This window comes from Olea europaea, chromosome 15 (assembly GCF_002742605.1).
Source record: "Olea europaea var. sylvestris chromosome 15, O_europaea_v1, whole genome shotgun sequence".
Lineage (NCBI taxonomy): Eukaryota > Viridiplantae > Streptophyta > Magnoliopsida > Lamiales > Oleaceae > Olea > Olea europaea.
In genome coordinates this window covers 21,000,375-21,021,533 of record NC_036251.1, presented here as the reverse complement: position 1 = coordinate 21,021,533, position 21,159 = coordinate 21,000,375, and the positions used below count along the sequence as shown (strand labels likewise).

Genomic DNA, 21,159 nt, shown 5'->3' with positions numbered 1-21,159 from the left:
ATCATCATCATCCCGCAAAGTGGGAGATACTGAAGCTGGTCGTTTGCGGTTTAAGGCACTTTTAGCTGCAGTAGCCTTAGCAGATAGAGAAATAGATGGATGGATAGAGTGTTTAGCACGAGCGGGGGAAGAAGGATTCTTAATGGACACAGGGGTGACCAAAATAGGAGAAGTAGAGGGAGTGCCTAACTAGTCCAATAAATTGAAGGCACGATTGGCATCAGCTGCAAACAATCGGCATTTTACTGATGGCTAAAGCTGTTTAAAAAGAGGATGAACAGCACAGCTAGAATTGAAAGAGGCTAATGAAAATTTGCTCGTCAAAAGAATGTTGCGAGCATCTATAACTTGTGCCTCTGCCTTATTAATAGTGTGAAAGCGATATGTCAAATTTTTGGAATAACAAGAAAGAACAGGCCAAGTTTGGCCAAAACCAAGTTGGCGAGTAAAAAATTGAGGAACATAGATCTCAACCCCAGCTTTGGCATTGGTTCCAATTAAGATATCATGGAACAATTCCCTCCCAATCAAAAACTGAACCCAAACAAGCAGAGAGGCACTCGCACTGTCTAGGGTAGATGAAGATTGCACATAATCTGGAGTCAAGTGAGCAGGAAAAGGAAAGAAAGAAGGAATCAAATTTAAGGTATAAAAGAATGAAAAAATGTCCCTACTGGACATATTTACAGGAGTCAGTGGATCAATGGCTAGCCCATAGCAGCTAGCAGGACGAAGGGAAATCGATGGAGCACCAAGTGGTGGAAAATATGCTCTCAACCACAGTTGAGTGAACTAAAGGGGGCCACTGCCAGTGGGAGATGCACCATTCTTCAATTGAAACTGAAGGGAAGCCATGTCTCTATAAAGGGTGGCTAAAAAGAAGAAACATAAGTTCAAAGGCCTACCACGCGCCAATTCATGCGCTATGGGTAAGTAGCTCATAGAAAGTTTCATACTTGGCACGCAAAGAATATATTTACAGAGCCAAATCTGAAGAAAGGCCAAACGCTCAGCATAGGAAGGTTCAGCGCGTGAGTGATTATAAAAGCCTTGCAGGCTTGAATAAGATTCAGTAAGTTTCTTGTCAAATTTCAAGGCAACACTGGAAATCAAGATACCAGGAAAGATGGTATCGTCCAAAGGCGGAAGATTTACTAGGGCTCCAACATCCCTTAAAGTAATAGACATGGGACCAAAAGAGAAAACGAAGATGTTATACTCAGAAGACCAAAAACTCAAAGCAATAGGAAAATGCACTGGGTTAAAAATCGGGGGTTGAAGAGAAATTTCTAATAAATCTGAAATCCTAGCACGATCAAAAATCGCCTTGGTGGGGCCATGACTCACAAGACGTGCATGCCATCTACGAAAAATAACATCAGCTTTGGGCCAAGTGTGAATACCTTTTTCGCAAATCGGCCTTAATGGCAGAGAGTTCAGGAACGGAGGACCTTGAGTGCAAGGGAACAGCTGGCCCACCACCACTTGTTCGACGGCTTCGGCATTATTGAACGATGGACCCAAATAGAATTCATTAAGGTCAGCACTAGCTTGTGCAAGGAAGTTTGGATTTACATATGGCCTCGTAAGGATTTTTTGGAAATCTTCAAAACTAAAAGAATCATCATATTGAGTTTATGAAGTCGCCATTGGAAACAAAGTACAGTTTTGATAATGTTTCCCTGAGAAACGTAGCAGAGAAGCAAGAAGATGAACAATAAAATAGCGAGAAAGAAGCGCGAAATATAGAGACGTGGTTTAGTGGTGCGATGAAATAGCTTGTCCTTTTAGTTTATAAGGGTTTGTAACGTTGCACCTTTTCAGACTGTAAAAGGGAATAATGATTGAAATTTTTGGAAATTTCAAATATTGCTGGAAAATACAAAGTGAATATGGCAAAGATTAATAATTAGTATTAATTCTGCCATATTGGGGGGTAATTATTGATACACTAAAAGTGCAGCCCAAATCAAATAGCCCAAAGAGTGAAGCCCAATTGGAGAATCCAGGATGAAGGTCCAAATAGGATTATTGATGAATGCGGTGGAAGCCCACGAACACGGTAATATCATCGCCCAAACTTGTAAGACGCCTAGAATCTGAACGAATAGAATACCTTACGGTCGTCCAGAGCAATGACCCCGTTCTCGCCCAAACCTTCGAAACGCCCAGGATCTCAGCAAGCATAAAACATTATGGTTATCCAGAATAATAGTTATTGATTGATCTTATCACATTCTACGATTCAAGGAGCCCAATTGAAGGCGGTTGAATGACAAAAAGTAATGGCAACAGTTAGGGACGGCAGTTCCACGACAAGTTAGCCACCATAAAGAAAGTGGGTAGTTATACAGCAATCAAGCAGTTTTCAAGTGGTATGTCACGAATAAATCAACAAAAGAATATAAAAGGAAGAGAAGACATAGAGAAAAGGACCCCGAATCAAATACTCTCAAACAGAGAATATGAATTTTAATTTCTTAGTTTAAACTTAAACATTTCTTTTAGTACTCGTGTGCTTGCGCCCCTTGGAGGCATTCTGTTTAGTTCCAATTGTAAACCATCACCAAAAAAACACCCATTTTGGGACTTTGTCTCAAAAGGTCTATTCCTTACACAATCGTCTGATTCCTTTTTAATTGTTAACAACTACCCGCACGAAACACACTCAAAACCAACTGTTCTTTGAATGGTATAACTACAAACATTAAATCCTCATTCCACATTGGACATATAGTCCGGCTTTGAGTAATTTTGGTCCTCAACATCATATTCCCAATACACTCCTTCACAAAAATATCAATCTCCAACTGCTGCCTATTCTTGTCACAAAGTTGCAATTCTTGAGCCTCAATTACATTTATTCTAAGGTATCATAGTCGAGGTGACAAATACACCTTGGACTTAAATACTCGTGACACCATCACCACTGATGGCTAAGGCATCCATTTGCCACGCCTTTGGGAATGCTTCATCCGCTTGAGTCCCCAATCAAACAGCTAGCATCAATTCTCCAGCCACCCTTTTTCCTTTTGCCTTCTCCAACTTATACCATTGCAAGGCTAAAGGACTAACAGGTGGAACCTTTTCAAAACATCAATGATATCAACTACAAGCTTTTCAATCAAATCATTGCCACTCCTATTTTTATCCTTTACTGATATCTCAATAAGTGGAACCTGAATTAGACCTGTCAAGATCGAAAAAACTTGATTCCACTCTGGATTAGGCACGTTACCAAAATGTTTAGTAACAGACATAAGTTTTAATTGGACAAAGGTCAAAGGGCTCAGGCTGCCGTTCCCATCCTTTTGCAAAGAACTCCTTGGCCTTCACCACCATCACATACACGTAGTCCATTTTCTTCACCAGATTAAAGGTGGTCCCGGCCTGTTCATTGCTGCATACCCTTCCACCACCGAGGGTTGATGAGTACAAATTATGCACTTATTTAGACCATTTTATTAAGTTTTTATGTCGTCAAATTATTAATTTCTATTTAACTTGAGTTAATTTTAGTTTGTTTTTCGTGATGGACTCGTTTGGAGCAAATGGAAAAGGATGAAGAACAAATTGGCTAGTGGATGCAATATTGAAGACCAAATTCAACACTTAAAAAATTGAAGAGGACGTTGATTGCACAATGGAGGAACTTAAGGACTACATTGCATTAACTTAAAAGTGGAAAGACTTGAAGAATAATTATGAGGCAATTGGAGTCTTTTTAGAGTTTTCTTTAGTCAACAAAGGCAGAGGCAATTGGCATTATTAGAGTCCATTTTGAAGTCATATTGTGGCTAGGTTATTTTATATATATAAACACGTACAAGCCAAGTAAAGGGGGGGGAGAGAGTCCTTTTCTTAGTCAACTAGGGTGGCCCTAGGTTTTTATATATATAATATATATATACATACCAACTTAGAAAAATTAGGTGGGGAGAGTTTTCTGGGGAAAATCAATTTCTGCGGCAAAACGTGGAGAATCAATTTAGAGGGACAGCCTGCTGGGAGAAAATTGGACTGCAGCTTTAGGGAGTAAATTATTGTGGCTCTAATAGTAGCACAGGAAACGGAGAGGAGGAAATTGTAGGCTGCCTTTTGCTGAATTAAATAAATATACGCATAAAACAGCAGTTTTGGAGAGTTCTTGGGATTCAAATTTTGACTGCCATAATTCATATACATACATATACTCCACACGGCAGCTTTGGGAAGAATTAATTGGTTGCTGGAATTACAAAAGAGAGGGACGCAGGAGACAAAAATAAAAGAAAAGAAGGCAGCCATTATCATCTTTATGCACGGAAATCGAAGCCGGGAGCAGAGAGGAGACAAACCAAAAAAGGAGAAAGACGGCAGAAGACGGAGATTCACGTGCCAAAACTTTAATCACATTCCGTAAATAAATCGGGTGATGTCTTCCATGAATTTATCTTGCTTTTCTTTCATTAATATGTTTAGCTAAATTTATTTTAGGGCGAATAATGTAACTGATTTGGGACCTTTATTTCTTCTATTTGAGATTCTTGTTCTTTTATATCTTATGTGTGAATTTTAATTATGTTTCTAATGCTTTGAATTATTTGGCAAATTATTCAATAATTTTGTGAACAATAATTACGTAGAGATGCAGATTCTTGTTTAGACCACATATTAAAATTTGGTAAATTAATATAGCGTGTAAAGATACCTATATTAATTGCTGCGGTCATCTAGGAATTCTTAGAACTGATATTTCGTTTAATTAAATTTAATTCGCATAGAGATATGAAATTGAACTAATTAAATAGGCTCAACGAGAACTCGAGAGGGGTAAGTTGAATATAATAGAAGAATTCGACCGAACACTACTTTAGTTTATGAATCTCGATATTAGAAATAAAGGTGATCAATAGGTGAAATTGTTCCGCCCTAATTCCCATTTATTAATTGAATTCTCACTAATTTTCTGTTGCATTCACAAAATTTCTAGTATTTAGATTTAAAAATCACATTCAATTTCTATTTATTTATTTATTTTCATTAAATAGAAGTTAGGAATAATAAATTAAGTACTAAAATATAGTCCTTGTGGGAACGATAATCCGGACTCAAAAGGTCCACTTTACTACTTGTTACGATCCGTCCACTTGCGGGATAAAATCGACAACAAGGACCGGCAAGGTCTTCCTCAAGTTGAAATCCTCTTCAGGGTTTGGATTTCTATTAGCATTCAGGTTTTGATTTTGGCTTCTGCTATGATTTTGATTTCTGTTTTGTGTAGACATTTTGCCAAAACCAGTAATATTGCTTGTGTCAAAAATAGAAAGTGTTGAACAGGACTTTAAAATGTGTGTGATTTTCAAAATAAAAGATTTAAAGAGGCCTACAAAATGGGAACTAATATAGACGACTTAAAACGGAGCCGTTACATAATAGCATAGAAATATACATGAATTTGATGTGCTTCGTGATCTTCCAGACGACACTTTATTATACCATCTTCCCAGAGAATTAATGTTGGAACTCATTTGAGCTTAAACCTCGAGTCAAATCTCCATGGGTGCTGAGGATTCCTCCATGTAAGCTTATCTCCAACATAAGCCTTTAGCAGTGCCACGTCGTCGGGTGATGATTCTAACTTCTTGTATATGATGGGCTCAGCTCTCGTGCAATTTGAATAAAGAAAACCAAAGATACGTCCTTCTGTCATAAGGTGGGGCTGCAATAGTATCCCAAAGAAGAAAAAAAGGCGTGCAGTGGTACAAGAATCTTGAAACTTCGATTCAGATTCACAATTCGAAAAAAAGGAGGGAGATAGGGAACCAAGAACTAATAGATTGAGCATCACTAATCTGTTGTAGTCATATGCTATCTATATTAACGAGATTTATTTGAATTTCAACAGAAATCCCGTATTCCAATGTCTAAAAAAGCTCAATAGGGTACCAAGATATCTTAGCTTTATGAGGCAAGACTCGGGCATCAAGGCTTAAGCCTAAGCCAAACCAATAAATAATTTCAACTAGTAATCAAGTAAAAAATTAACCCAATACTAGAATTAGGTAAAGACTAAAAGTCTGTAATATCATCTATCTGCTAGATTTTCAAGAAATGATCAGGATATTTTATTTTCATATCGTCCTCTTCATAACTGAGTTTTTTCTCAATCTTTTTCCACATCCTCCACTTCTCCTTCACCTTCACTATAAATGCAGGAAAAATAAACAAAAAACACGGAGAAATTAAGAAAAATATGAAAGAAGGAAAAAAAAAGTAAAGTTACACATTCTAAGTCTCATCATCGGGCTTCTGCAGCTAAAAATGATCGGCTTGCTGTTACTTTTGCAATATTCATGTTTCAGTATCGTGCCAACAACACTACACAATACACCTTCTAAAGGACCATCTAAGTAACATCAAGACTCGATCGATGGAAAAGAAAATTGGAAGGAAGACATGGAATTAATGTGTTGCTTTCATTTCTGCGTTTATGAGAGATATTAGGATGGGGATAAAACTTATTTGAAGTTGAAGGACTCCCAAGATTAACTAGATTGAATAACTTGCCTTGCTTTTGCTTGTACTCCCGTCCAAAACTCTATCACAATGGAAGAAATTCCTTTGCCAAAATCCGAATGCCTTTTTCAATATGATTTATTGCCATCTTAATTTAAGGCCATTTTCCATACAAATTTTAGTGTAATTTCTCTTCAGAGAATTCTCACCGTTAACATTCGCATTCATTTGCATTATTGAAGTTATTGTAGATTCTAGTTGGTTGTGGCTGGGGGAAAGTTATTCCACAATGTTGGGCATGTTTGGTAAGTGATGCCCAAATCCCCTAAGTTATGATGAAAAACCAAGGCCCGTTTAAACTTCATAGGTTATAAGCCCAGGATTGAAGAATTAAATCCACACCACAATTGAAGTAGCCCAATTATGTTGGGTATTTAGAGGTAATCAACCCATTGAGCTAGATGCTCAATACCCAACTTGGAGAGAAATTGAAATTCACATGAAAGATAGATAAATATTATCGTTATCTTTGTCAAACCAATTTTATCTCGTTTTTGTTGGATGAGCTCTATCTTTCAGTTTGGATATAATCTAATCTTGCTAGACTTCTTGGAAATTCGTTCACTCCTTTGAGCCTATAAATAGGAGACCTTTATCTTCTATTTGACACACCAAAACCAAGAGGAAAAACAAGAAGAAGAAAACCTCCTCTGCTTAGTGCAAATCAATCCTCCTTTGCCTTTTCTTTGTGAATCTGTTTGTGTGACTGATGATGGCCTTTAAATTGGAGATACCTTTGTGGTGTGGATCAAATTTCTAAGCCAAATTAAAAAGGGGAAAACCGTTCCTTAATTTTTAGATATTTGGTCTTGATTTTCTTCATTTTACTTTGCAAATCCTAACACTAATTGATTGTTTTGGTTGATTTGTAGGTGGGTTTGCTTCTCACACAATTCAAAGAATAACTAATCCAGGTAGGGTCAACCCACACGGGTAACCAACCCATTGGAATATGCTCTTGATAATTATGTTTTTCATTGAGTTGTTTTGAACTTGTCGGTCAATCTAGAACCCTTTTAATATTTAGTGGATCTCGATTATATTTGTCAAGCACTCTTGTAATGTAATAGTACTCAATTTCAGAATTCTTCTGAAATTTTCTTTTTCTCCTCTTGTACCTCTTGAGATATAGTTTTATGTCCCATTCCTTTTGTACAATTTTTCCCACTCAATCGTAAGGTAGTGATCAATGCCAAATCCCTCATCGGAGTAGTAGGCATGTGATCCCTGCCTAAACACATACGAATTTCGAAAAAAACAAATGCTATATAATGTTTCAAGTGGAAAATTAATCGAAGCGAGTAAGAGGAGAAGGAATTACTCTATAGTTTATATTGGTGATTGAAAAATGAATTTTCTCTAGTTATGGCTATTATTCTATGATTATGAAATGCCATATGGCTTTAGGATTGGACCCTTATTTTATTTTTTGAGAGTTACTATTTGTTTCTAGTAATAATTGTTTGAAAATGGGGGTCTAGTGGTTGCCGATGTTTTAGTGTATTGAGCCAGCAACATATTGCTGAATGCATCAGTTGCTCGAGGGTTTAATTGGAATGAAATCTGATATTTGAAATGCCAATTTGTTCTAGTAGGAAATGTGCTTGTAGAGTGAGGGACGACATCGAGCGAGGTAAACATAGAGCCATGGAGTCGAGATCCATTGTCCAATTTTAATGTTCATCCAATTAATTCTTGACATGCCTTCAATAATTTACACGTTATCCCAAATTTACCCTCATTAACTTCACCACTGACCCACTAAATTGATGATGTGTCAAGAATTAATTGGATAGACAACAAATCTCAACTCAGAGCCACATACCTTTGATACAAGAAACTCTATTCAGTTACAAATGAACATTATTTAGAATGATAGTAACATTGCAGGATATTTTGAATGCGAATCCAACTGTAGATAGACTAGTATCATTTACATGGATCTAATGAAATCCCCATCCAGGACAGAGCCAGCACCCTGGGAGCCTAGCAGCTACCAGTGCTGACTCCAAATCCCTTTTTTCCTTATATTGGGCACCCGCTTAAACTGTGTTTTAGCAGTCGCCCGTTATTCCTCTGTCCACCACATGAGCATTGGTTATGAAAGGACATGTAATCCCAACCCTCAGAATTAAACTTCAACTTCCAACCCATGAGAATTTCACCACACAATCTATTATAAGTGAGATTCAACCTCTGAAACATTGTATCCTCTGTTATTTGTTGTGGAATGCTTCCACAAATTTTGTTGTGAGATATGTCAAGAACAATTAATGACTCCATGAAGTTCACCTTTGAGAATCAAACTCAAAATTGTCCTTGAAATGATGATCAGGGTAGCGATCTTTCCCTCACCAAAAAATACAGATGTATCTCCAAATAAGTTGTTTCTTGAAATATGAACTGCAGAAAAGTTTAAGTTTGTTAAAGATACTTCGGAATTTCGCATGACAGTTCAGGGAGGTAGCTGAAAGACTCTGGTGTACAGAGAAAAAACCACAAGGTAACTCGGGCTAAGTCCACTATAATAACAAGAGATTACAACGTTCAAGTTTATGCCCAAAACTACAGTTCTGAACAAGTTAAGAATATAACAATAGTCAATATCTAAGACAACAAATAATCTCACACAAACCAACAATTTGATAAAATCTTAAGATACCTATTTTGAATACTACACCTCTAAGTACCCAAAATATACCACTTATAGAAATCCCCCATTTGTACTGTATAGAGAAATACCTATGTAAAATCCACGCCCAAAAATTGAAAAATAAACCCTTTTTTTTTCTTTTCTTTCTCTCAACCCTTGCAACCTCTATTGTTTTCTTTTATTTTGTAGCACAATTTTACATCTAGCAGCCTCAATGCTTTTCCTTCTCACATAGCAGCCTCAATTTTGTATATATTTTAAAAAGCAGCCACAGTTTTTAACTATATGTGTGTATAATGTGACCTAAAATACAATATATAATAGATTTGGGCCACTTATCTTCTCATGGGCTGGAAGCCCATATAACAAATTCTCCGATCAAAATTAGGATCCCATGTAGGAATTGGGTTTGGATTTGAGAAGCTGCGTTTAGATGCTAGAAGTGCAGCTTTGTCATTGGGATATTACACAAAAATATTTGTTTCTTAGAAAGGTGTGTATTTAATAAATTATTTGGGATTGAAGATATTGTGTTGTGGTGAAAAATGGTGGACAATGTCTTGTTATCTCGTTTGATTCATTGATTTTAGGCAGCCATTTGTTGACTTACTTTTGTTCATGAAGACCTGAGGCAAGTATATGTCTGCCCACCCAACTTGTTCAATAAATAATTGTAGATCAATGAAACATAGTGTTCAAGGAATGTAATAAAAGCATATCCAATTATTCTTTTTGTTAAGATTAAGAGAATCGAATAAATCATATGAGACATTCAAGTCTTAAGCATAAACCAAATACATTTTAAGTGATTTTGAACATATTTAGATAATATTTTGAACGTACTTTGCTTTGTTAGAAGAGTTTTACAGGAAATTGATTTAAATAACTTATTCAGGAAGCTATTCAAGAAATTAAAAAAAATGAAAGAAGAAGTAAATATAGAAGTCTTGCCAAATGGATCATGAATGTAAGATATCATAGCTTTAAAAAACTTTACATGCTTAGATATCTTCATGTAGTTGAATCCACTACCAATCTTTACTTCAAATCTTGTATTTTGTGAGATTTTAATTCAGGTATTTTCTTTCTTCTTATTCAATTAATAAGAAGAAATTCAAATCACTTAAAGCGAAGGGACATTACAACTTAAAAAGACGGGATCAGCTCAAGGTAGCGATGAAAGCTCCTCATCTTGGTGGATTAGTTGACTCAGACCTCTTTGGCTAGTCGAAAAAGATCCGTCTGCCCTGCTCAATGCAACAATCTGTTCTCTGGCTGGAGCTATTAAATGAAAGTCTCATAGAAGTCTTCCATACTCCCTTTTTTTTGGTGTAAAAAGATGGCTCCAAACACTTTCTATTATAGTGGATTTATATACATGAATATATTACTTTTTCAATCATTATCCCTTCTACATTCATACAAGACATGCGAAGGACACTTGTTGTCGAGACTGGGGGAGATAGGGAGTCGACTTTTGAACTCGATAGTAAACATATCTTTCAAAATCCAAACTAATGAATTGGAAATCGGGTCAATCTATATGAACAACTCATGACCGTAATTCAACATAGATGACGTAGGATCATATTCTTTAATAGATTTACATTATTTTTCTAATCAATCTATAGACTATTATAAAAGAAAAAGAAATCTCAAAGGATTTTTAAACTAGGAACTTTCGAGATGATACAATGAATCCAATGGTAAATTGTCTTCTCTTGCGAAAATTGTTGTAGTAGTCCCTCACCTAGAGGTTGGCACAACGTCATCCCCAACACAAGACTCGTAACATAGTTATCCTTAGCCTATTAGAATAGGTGTTAGCATAGTCCTGATAGACGAAAACCGCAGAAAATTCTACACGGTATAGAAAGGGACTAAAATATTGGTCGTTCAAGAACAACATGACCTTTAATGAAAATTATCCAACTTTCTATTAAATCATCGGTGACCCTCCTAGAAACATACCTCATTCAAGTTTCTATTTACCAGCACGAGTTGAAAATGAAACGTAACTTCATAAAATTAGACGTGACATTTTTAGGAACACTTGAATGGTTTCCATTTGTATCTAATTGTGCAACTATGATACAAGGTTGAACAAGGCCAACAGAGAAGATTTTCCCCAAAAACAAGCAAAAACGAAAATAGAATCCACTCCTTCACCGCTACTGCAATATTCTGTGATGAACTATGGACCCATAAGTATTGCCCACCAAGAACTTGTCCAAAAAGTATAGACTTAACCTAATCATAACAATATAAACAAGGAATTTATCAGATAAATGAAAGAGATCAAGAAAAGAATAAAGCGCATGAAAGGCATCTTTGGAGTTCCATGCTTAATCATCGCCATTTTCTTGCGCTTTTCCCACATTGGCATTGCTCCACTGGGAAGAATTGAATGTCCTTATTAATGTAATCATATACGAGATAAAATAGCTCAACCAAGTTTATAGACAAACAGTTTCCTCAGATTCAGCAAACCTTCTGTTTAAAACTCAAGTTAGAATATACTATTACTCCCACACAACTTTTTCTAGGGTGCGTTTGGTGCTCAGTATCGGACTGGACTAAACTGTATGTATGAGTGATCTGATACTAGAAACAACTCTAGAAACTCAAGAAAGGAAGAAGGTAAAAGAGAAGCTATAAGTAGCATTTTGAAACTTTTTTCCGAAGGTTATAATATTTATTTTTCTGTTGGCTTTGTATTGCGCAAATCACAAAGCCATATTTTTAATTTTCACCTCTCACGTGCTTTTATCACTTTACTGCAAATTTTATATCGTCCCTCCATTTGTGTATCCATAATAGCTCACTGCAGTATTCATAAAGAACTTCTACAGCTGAGCATTCTTTTCTTTTGCTCTCAAGATGATACCATATTCCTTTCTTGAGCTTATTGCCTTTGCCACTGCTTTGTTTCGAAATGAGTTTAAAGATTTCTGGAGGGAAGCCACTAACTAAAGAAGTGAAATGATCAGAAAAGGAGCATAAAGCTGGTAGTAGAAGTAATAGGTGCTCACGATCTTATGCCCAAAGACGATGAAGGATCAGCAAGTCCATTTGTAGAAGTGGATTTCCAAAACTAGATTAACCGAACAGAAACTATCCCAAAGAATCTAAATCCCATTTGGAACCAGAAACTTGTCTATAATTTCGATAAAACCAGAAACTACTACCATAACCATTTAATTGAAGTCTCTGTGTACAACGAGAGGAGACCAATTCTAGGCAGAAGTTTTCTCAGAAGGTTCAGAATTCCTTGCTCGAATATTGTTCGCAAAGGAGAGGAAATTTATCATAGATTCCAGCTACAAAAATATTCCATTTTCTTGTTCATCAAAGGTGAAATTGGAATAAAAATCTACATCTCATCAGAATCCAAGCCAAAATCTGTGTCGCCGATTGTCATCACCATTCACCAGCTCATACTAATCCTCCTAAACTTGCCATTTCCAAAATTAAACATGATACTAATACACCTCCACTTACTCCTCCTCTAGCCCTTATTGTAAAAACTGTCAAAGATAAACCAGTAAATGATAATTATGCAGTTGCCTCCCCTGAATCTCAAAGTGACAAAACTTCAACTGAATTAGGTAATGATTCTTGAGTTCAGGAGCCCAAGGTTGTGATCGAAGACCTTGATAAAATTAGAGTAGAATCTATTCATCATGTTCAAAAATATCAAGATGTGCAGCAACCACGTCTTTCAGTGGGACGGAAACCAGAAGGCATCCAATCAACAATGCAGCATCCAGTTAATCCACAACCTCTTACAAGTCATCAAGATGACTACAGGGTGAAAGATGTAAGTCCCCAGCTAGGTAAGCAATAGACGAATGGGGAAGCTTATGGTGGCAGAGGCTGGATAATTGGTGAAAGAACGACAAGCACGTAAAACCTTGTTGAGCAAATGTTTTATCTTTATGTTCAAGTAATTAAGGCTAAAGATCTTTCACCTAGCCCTATCACTGGCAGCTGTTCCTTATGTTGAAGTGAAACTTGGTGACTATAAAGGAAGAACATAACATTTAGAAAGGAAGATGAATCCAGAATGGAACCAAGTGTACGCATTTTCTAAAGAGCTTATCCAATCATCAGTATTAGAAGTTTTCGTGAAGGATAAAGAGATGGTGGGGAGAGACGATTACTTAGGGAGGGTGGTTTATGACTTGAATGAGGTGCCCACAAGAGTTCCACCTGATAGTCCCCTGGCTCCTTAGTGGTACAGACTGGAGGATCTACATGGAGAATGGAAGGTGAGGGGAGAAATCATGCTCGCAGTTTGGATAGGAACTCAAGCCAATAAAGCATTTACAGATTCTTGGCATGCTGATGCTGTTTTTGTTGGAGAGGGAGTTTTCAATATCAGGTCCAAGGTCTCTGTCTCACCAAAACTATGGTATTTAAGAGTAAATGTGATTGAAGCTCAGGACATGATTCCTAACAACAGAAGTCGCCTCCTAGAAGTATTTGTGAAAGTCCATGTGGGAAATCAAGTCCTCAGAACTGGTATATGCCCAACTCGAACTGCAAACCCTATGTGGAATGAAGATATAATTTTTGTTACTGCTGAGCCATTAGAGGAGCAGCTTGTCCTAACAATTGAGGATCAGGTTCACCCTTCAAAAGATGATATATTGGGAAAAATAGCTCTACCTCTTACTACTTTCGAAAAGCAGCTAGATCACCGGCCTGTGCATTCTCGCTGGTTCAACCTTGAAAAGTACGGGCTCGGTGTCCTGGAAGCTGATAGGAGGCAAGAGCTCAAATTTTCAAGCTGAATACACTTGGGGGTCTGCTTAAAGATGGATACCACGTATTGGATGAATCGGCAATGTACATAAGCGATCAACGACCAACAGCAAAGCAGCTTTGGAAGCCACCAGTGGGAATACTAGAAGTAGGAACATTAGGTGCACATTCTCCCTATGAAGATGAAGGATGGTAAAGCAACTACAGATGCTTACTGTGTGGCCAAAAATGGGTTAGAACACCAACTATTCTCGACAATTTTAGACCCAAATGGAATGAACAATACACTTAGGAAGTCTATGATCCATGTACAGTCACAACATTGGTGGTCTTCGACAATAGCCACTTAGGAAGTGACAAACCTGGAGCTGGTGGATCACATGACTCGCGGATTGGGAAGTTATGCATAAGACTCTCTACCCTGGAAGCTCACCACATCTTTACACATTCTTATCATCTTCTTGTATTGCACCCATCAGGGGTTAAGAAAATTGGTAATCTCCAACTTGCAATTAGATTCACTAGCCTGTCCCTGGCTAACAATATATGTCTATATGGGCACCCCTTATTGCCCAAGATGCATTTACATCCTTCCACAATCAATCAAGTAGACAACCTGAGATACCAGACTACGAATATTGTTGCTGTGAGGCTCGGTCGAGCTGGTGGAGTACATGTTGGATGTCTAATCCAACTCGCTGTGAGGCTCGATCGAGCTGGTGGAGTATATGTTAGATGTCTAATCCCATATGTGGAGTATAAGAAGCAAGGTTAACTTCTTTTGAATCACATCACTTCTTTCTGGTATGATATCTATGAATCAATGGTTTATTGATGTTTGTCAGTGGAAGAATCTCGTAACATCAGTTATAGTCCACATTCTATTTTTGATATTAATCTGTTACCTAGGGTTGATACTCCCAACAGTCTGTCTCTACATGTTCCTCATAGGACTATGGAACTATAGGTATCGTCCGAGGCATCCACCTCATATGGACACAAAGCTTTCCAGGGCAGAAGCAGTACACCCGGACGAGCTTGATGAAGAATTTGACACATTCCCTATATCCAGGCCCCATGATACTGTTCAAATGAGGTACGATAGGCTAAGAAGTGTAGCAGTAGAATTCAGACAGTAGTGGGAGACATAGTCACACGGGGAGAGATTTTAGATTCTGCTTAGCTGGACAGACCCGAGAGCTTCAAATCTATTCATTTTATTTTGTCTATGATCATCAGTGGTTCTTTATGCAACTCCATTTTGAATTGTGGCTTTAGTAGAGGGATTCTGTATTCTGCGACATCCCATGTTTCGGAGCAAGTTACCATCTGTTCCCAGTAATTTCTTCAAGAGAACGCTAGCTCGAACAGATAGTATGTTCTAATACTCCATATCAAGGGCTTTTGATAATGTGTCACCTTTTCTGTTAATATCTTTTTCCCCCATTAAAAGTTTGTTCCAATAAATGAAATAATCTATGTTCTTGGTTTCTAGTTTAAGGTCTGTCATTGTATTTACTCCAATTTGAAACCCACATACGGCAGGTTTGGTAAATAATTGAACAAAATTGCAATAAACAAGGAATTCCACGTACGAGTTTGATACAATCAACATATCAAAGCAATTGACTTTGTAATTAGATGTGGCAATATAAATTGCATGCTTTGATGCTCAAACTTGGGTATGGATATCAGGTACGAATACGTATCTAAGTGTCAGATCTTTTATTTTCTCAAATGTAGGTAGCGGGGATATAATTAAAAAGAGTCTAAATTTCAGACACGGGTACGTGGATATGTCATTCAAACTTTAATTTTTTTACTAACTCTAAATATCATTTTGAATGGTCCAAAATTAATTGTTCACAAAGAAGTAAATAATATTGAATAAGGGGTTAAAATGAATAAAATAAAATTTTGGATTTAGTTTTCAATTTATGGAAAGTTAATTACTAAATGTTATATAAAATAAAAAATAAGGGCGTGATTGCAATTTGAATTTATTTGAGCACAAAGTAGCACTATATGGAACCCATTTTCATTTTATACAAATAAAACCTTATATAACTGATACAGAGAATGAAAGAAGGAAAAGAAAAGGGAAAGGAAAAAAAAAAAAAAAAAGACAGGAAAATCTAGTGCCGTCACCTTTCTCCACCCTCTTAGAGGCGGTGCTAGGTTTATAGAGAATAGAAACGGAAAGATAAGGAAAAGAAAAAACAAAGAAAGAAGCAAAAAATGGCAAAGCGTCCAGTTAAAATTTGGAAGATCCGACACATATCCCATATCCATATCCATGTTGTGTCGTGTCCGACATGGGTACTCCGATCATTTTGAAAAGTTCGAGCATCAGAGATTGCATGTTGAGAAATCAAAAATTCAACCAACATAAGCATGATAGGTAGATTTACATAACACAAATAACCAAAGAATTTCATAGAAAGAACAAGGAAAAAGGATTATAAACAAAGAGAAATATGAGGTAGAGACCCAGGTGATAACAAAATGTCCCGCCCTGCATTGTCACGTCCTGAATGAAACAGGGATTCCTCAACTAGTTGCCCACCCCAAATTATTATTATTATTATTTTACCTTTGTAAATTTAGTTATTAACTAATAATAAACTAGTAAGTGAGACCATATCTCTGTCCTGCCTTTCAAAAAACTCCACTGGAATGTGGGACAGAGAAGGCTACCTCACCCTGTTATCATCTATAGAGCTTGTTCATTATAGCAAAATTTGAGAATTTAGGATCAAAATGAGATTCTTTCAGTGCTCCTAGGGAGCCAATGCAAAAATTTGGGAAAATAATATATCGAGTTAAGCAACAACGGAATTAAGATATCTGGTGAGAATTAAACTAGAAATGTTCACCTGATCATTTGTGGTAATATTCAAATTGATTTTAGTTAAAACAAAATTTAAATAACATTTATATCATGCAACCAATATAGAGTGATTATCACTAGTAGCTTGGTATGGAATAAAATATATATATCCTTTCAAATTTTACAAATAGCTTCAATCAATCTATAATGTAAATTCGATGGATGAATGCTCATATGATCCAAGCTCTGAATGCATATAGTAATAAATCAGATCCAAAATAGAGTACTAGTGTATCAAAGCTACAGATCAGGTAACCTATCCATGAGAAAATATCAGCAGACTAATTTGGAACAGTTCAACAAACTGGAAATAAATGAATTTTACCTCCATTTGTGACCATACAGATTGCTGGATCTTCCTGGGATGAACTCCAACACACATGACAAACTGTAGCTTTTCTGGTTTAGTCTTAATCAAACTTGAAAAATTGGAGTTACTTGCAACTGATCACATGCTGGTTCAACTTTCACAGGTCTTGCATCAGAAAGCTCAAAAGATGTTAGATGAGCTCACAAATGAACTTTGCCCGGTATATTGGCTACACAAATAGTCTTTTGTGTTTATTCCCTCTCATGCTGCAAACAATAAAATAACCAGATTTCTTTCAGTAAAATGTTGTTTAACAAAAGAGAAGGAAATGTATATACATACATAAAAGAAAAATCTACACAACTGAACAAAAAGTTTAAATTCATAAATCAAACTCTATTACACATTTTCCCCTCTTGACTAAGTGTTGAGTATTCCACAAATATATCAAATTCAAACCACGTTTTTTGCGATGACAAATATGGAACACAAGTATTATCTCCAGAGGTAAGCGCTCTACTCCAATAATAAAGAATTTCAATGTGTTAACATAAATGGCTACTATAGTTAAGTGTTTCTTAATTATTTCTTCTCCACTTTAAGTCATCATGGCTACTATACTTAAGTCTTTCTTAATTGTTTCTTCTCCACTTTTAAGTCATCTAGATGGTGTCTTGGAACCCTTTTTTCCTAATTAAAGTCAAATATTTTGAGAACCATATGCCCATTAGAAAAAAAGTATGGATTAGTCAAATTACACCATATTGACAGATTATTCTAACCCCTCATTGCCAAACTGTACTTTAGGCAATTGCAAAGATGAAAGCACTAGCAGTGGAAGATTCAATTACTATGCCAAATAACACATTCTTGCTTGATGCGGATTCAAGGAAATCAAACTTTACAGTCGTAACAGGAGGTCATAAACATAAAACAAAATGCTCTTACTATCGAAGAGATATCTAAATCTGATCCAGCACTAATAGAAAAATTAATGAAGAAAGAGAAAATCAATGAATCAGGAAGAAGAAATCAGGGAAAGGGATGGAAGAAGAAGAAAATAGGGGAAGAAGAAGAAGAACGGGGAAGAGGCGGAATTTCGCCACAAGCCACCAAAAATCTTTATTCAATCATCAATTGAAATTACATTGCAAAGTAGGTTTAAATGGTAAAGCTGGGCCCAAGCCAATACAAGTCCAATTCTCTAAATAAGAGTCCAAGATAATGAATAAAACTTAACTAGAAAATAAATTAAATAAATATCGGATGTCCTCATCAACTCTCTCAGGGTAGGAGAAAACTCGACCTTGTCAAGTGGATATATCCCTATAGGCTACAGTCAATCTCCCAACCATAAGCTAAGTGGCTGGGCAAGCTTCTTCCGACATCTGTAGAAATGTGTCAGTGGAAGTCTGAATCTGGTGTACTCACCAACCCTCCCCCCCCCCCCCCCCCCCGGGGGGGGGGGGGGGGGCGGGGGGGGGAGGAGCCCAAACCAATACAAGTTCAATTCTCTAAATAGGAGTCCAAGATACTAAATAAAGCTTAACTAGAAAATAAAATAAATAAATATCGGATGTCCTCATCGCAATCCTTCCAAGCTATCAACGTGTCTGATGTGGATCCTCCTCTCGTGCTCGATCAGTTATCAGATTTCCATTTCCTGTTGCAGACAACAGAATGAGAATGTTTCACTTCTCCAATTTTGATGTTATACAAAGAAACGAGGTGTAGCAGTAAGTTGTAACCATTTCTTGATTGCTGTAGCCATTTTGTTCCTTTGGGTGGATGGTGAGTGACAAGTGTTCAGAATGTAAATGTTCTTTCTTTAGTTTGATCCTTCATTATTTGTTTCCCATGTTTCAATGATTCAATTGTTTGAAATCATAAACTGCTCTTCTGATTGGTGCTGTTAAAGAAACAAACAAACTGATAGCAAGGAGACTTCTCAAAAAGGTCATAATCTATTAAAGAATCTAATCTAGAATCTCATTGATGTATTTGTGCAAACGACGAGAGACAAATCACAAAAAACTACCTGGTGTGCTGGATAGGATTGGAAATATCTCTTGGTTAATCAGATCGAGTACAATTACCAAACAAGGCAAACAAGTTCTTCAAAAGCCTAATTAGAGTAACCCCGGCTGCTCGGGGTAAGATTGGGAAATTTTCTGATAGGAGATTAGAGTGTTTTTCCTTTAACACTGGCAACATGCTTAACACATCACAAGCACTGCTCCACCCCTACACTCAGGTAGCAAGAGGATTTGAATTGCCAGCATTTAGCACCGTGAGTTATACAATCTCTCCAATATTATAAAAATTGGACAAAAACTTTGCAGTTTGAAAATTGGAACTCTGGAAGGAAAATTAGATTAGAAGTTGATTATTGTGGACTCCGAAAAGCCTTCTTTGAGTAATCTTTCAGCTGACATGCAACACTGAAGATTTAAAATGATACAATCAACTACAAAGACCACGTCAATACTTGTTAAAAGTGAATCAAACCCAAAGAATAGTATGACAGTAAAGGCTTAAACATTGATTGCAATGCATTCGAAAGAGAGTTGAAATTCAAAGTCCCTGAATTCCCATCTTTGTGTTCTCTTTCAGCTGATATGCAATGACAAAATTGATATTACTCCAAAAGTAACAGAATTTATAGGAGTATAAGAACAACATTGTAACTATGAATGGTAGAGATCAAGCTAATAAAAAACCACAAAGACATGACAGACAGAAGAGTTTGAAACACCAAATCTTATTCAATATTCCAAATTTTCAACAAATAGTTCTCAATCAGAAACCATTCGATATCCTACTCGTCATCGATAATGATTGCTTGACGTTCAGCTCTACTCTTATTTATCTGTTCTTGCAGTTCTGGTGGAATTGCGCAGCTTAGAAATTGAACTTTAAACATAACTTTTACAGAACTGCTTTCCAGGAGCTCAAAAATTAGTGCATCACCAACCACTAGATTGTTATCATCCACAAACTTTCTCCAACTCGAATCAAAGCATTTTGGTGTCATATCCCCACAGAATTTTAACTCCCATGTTTTGCCAAAGCATTTTATGATCGCCAGGACTGTAGTAGAAGGTAGTTTGGAATCCAAACTCGGTGGAAAGCTCTGCAAGCATAAAGTAAACAAACACAATCAGCTCCTAATTTTGTAAAATGAGCAATCCTCTGTACAATGGATGATCACCACACTTTAACAGTGCATTAGTATTCGACCAGTACAAAGAACTATTTTATACCTGTAAATAATAATCAACCTTCACCATTTTCAAATATGGTAATAAGGTGAGTGCAAGAGAACAACATATTTGAGATATATATATATAGAGCCTGTTTGAGCCACATTATAATTATAATAAGAATGAGAATGAGAAATAGAGCCGTTATGGGCCCCACACCAGAGATAGAAATTCAAAAATGGTGGCTTGATGTGATGGATAACGATTATATTTTTCATTTTAATGAGGTAAAAATGTGGCTCAAACAGGAGCATATATATATTAAGAATAAAAACAAATTACCATATGATATGTAGGTCCCACATGAACTTTCGAGAGCAACAAGTCATAAAAGGGAAGCTCCAAAAGAGGGGTAATTCCTTCCTCGTCCAGATGATATATATCAGGGCTGCTCAACATAGGCTTGGGCTTTGATGTGCCTTCAACCTTCTAAAACAGATTACAGAGAGACGCTTTAGGAGTTTTTAATAGAAGCTTATGGTGAACCCTACCTAGCTATGAATTGAAATTAAAAAGCAAAAACTGAAAACCAGCAAGGGAAGAGAACACGTAAAATGTCCGATTATTGGGTTTCTTCTTTGAGTTCTAACAAATTCATTATTGACATTAGATTACAATACTAGTCGGGAATACAAAAGACTTCATTACAATTAATAGGTAGATTGTTCTCCCTGTTGCAGCTCCATTCTCCAAATCAAACAAGTAGCCCCGATAAAGT

The 21,159-nt window shown here is 36.6% G+C and overlaps 1 protein-coding gene and 2 pseudogenes across 1 annotated transcript; 2 read left to right on the top strand and 1 right to left on the bottom strand.

Moving 5' to 3' along the window:
- Window positions 1-12,192: 12,192 nt before the first annotated feature.
- Window positions 12,193-14,753, top strand: LOC111411372 (annotated as a pseudogene).
- On the top strand, window positions 14,707-15,380 carry LOC111410446 (annotated as a pseudogene).
- Window positions 15,381-19,761: 4,381 nt separating this feature from the next.
- On the bottom strand, window positions 19,762-20,896 carry LOC111410447 (B3 domain-containing protein Os06g0112300-like). The gene is made up of 2 exons (XM_023040780.1): window positions 20,724-20,896; window positions 19,762-20,311 (listed from the first exon to the last, which is right to left on the bottom strand). The coding sequence occupies exons 1-2, from the start codon at window positions 20,838-20,840 to the stop codon at window positions 19,997-19,999; spliced, it is 432 nt and encodes a 143-aa protein (XP_022896548.1). The 5' UTR covers window positions 20,841-20,896; the 3' UTR covers window positions 19,762-19,996.
- Window positions 20,897-21,159: the final 263 nt, after the last annotated feature.

Excerpts from the sequence above, each read along its gene's own strand:
- LOC111410447 (XM_023040780.1), bottom strand. The coding sequence starts at position 20,840 with ATGTTGAGCAGCCCTGATATATATCATCTGGACGAGGAAGGAATTACC. Across the intron at positions 20,312-20,723 it reads TGGGACCTACATATCATATG|AGCTTTCCACCGAGTTTGGA; the intron begins GTAATTTGTTTT and ends TTATGCTTGCAG.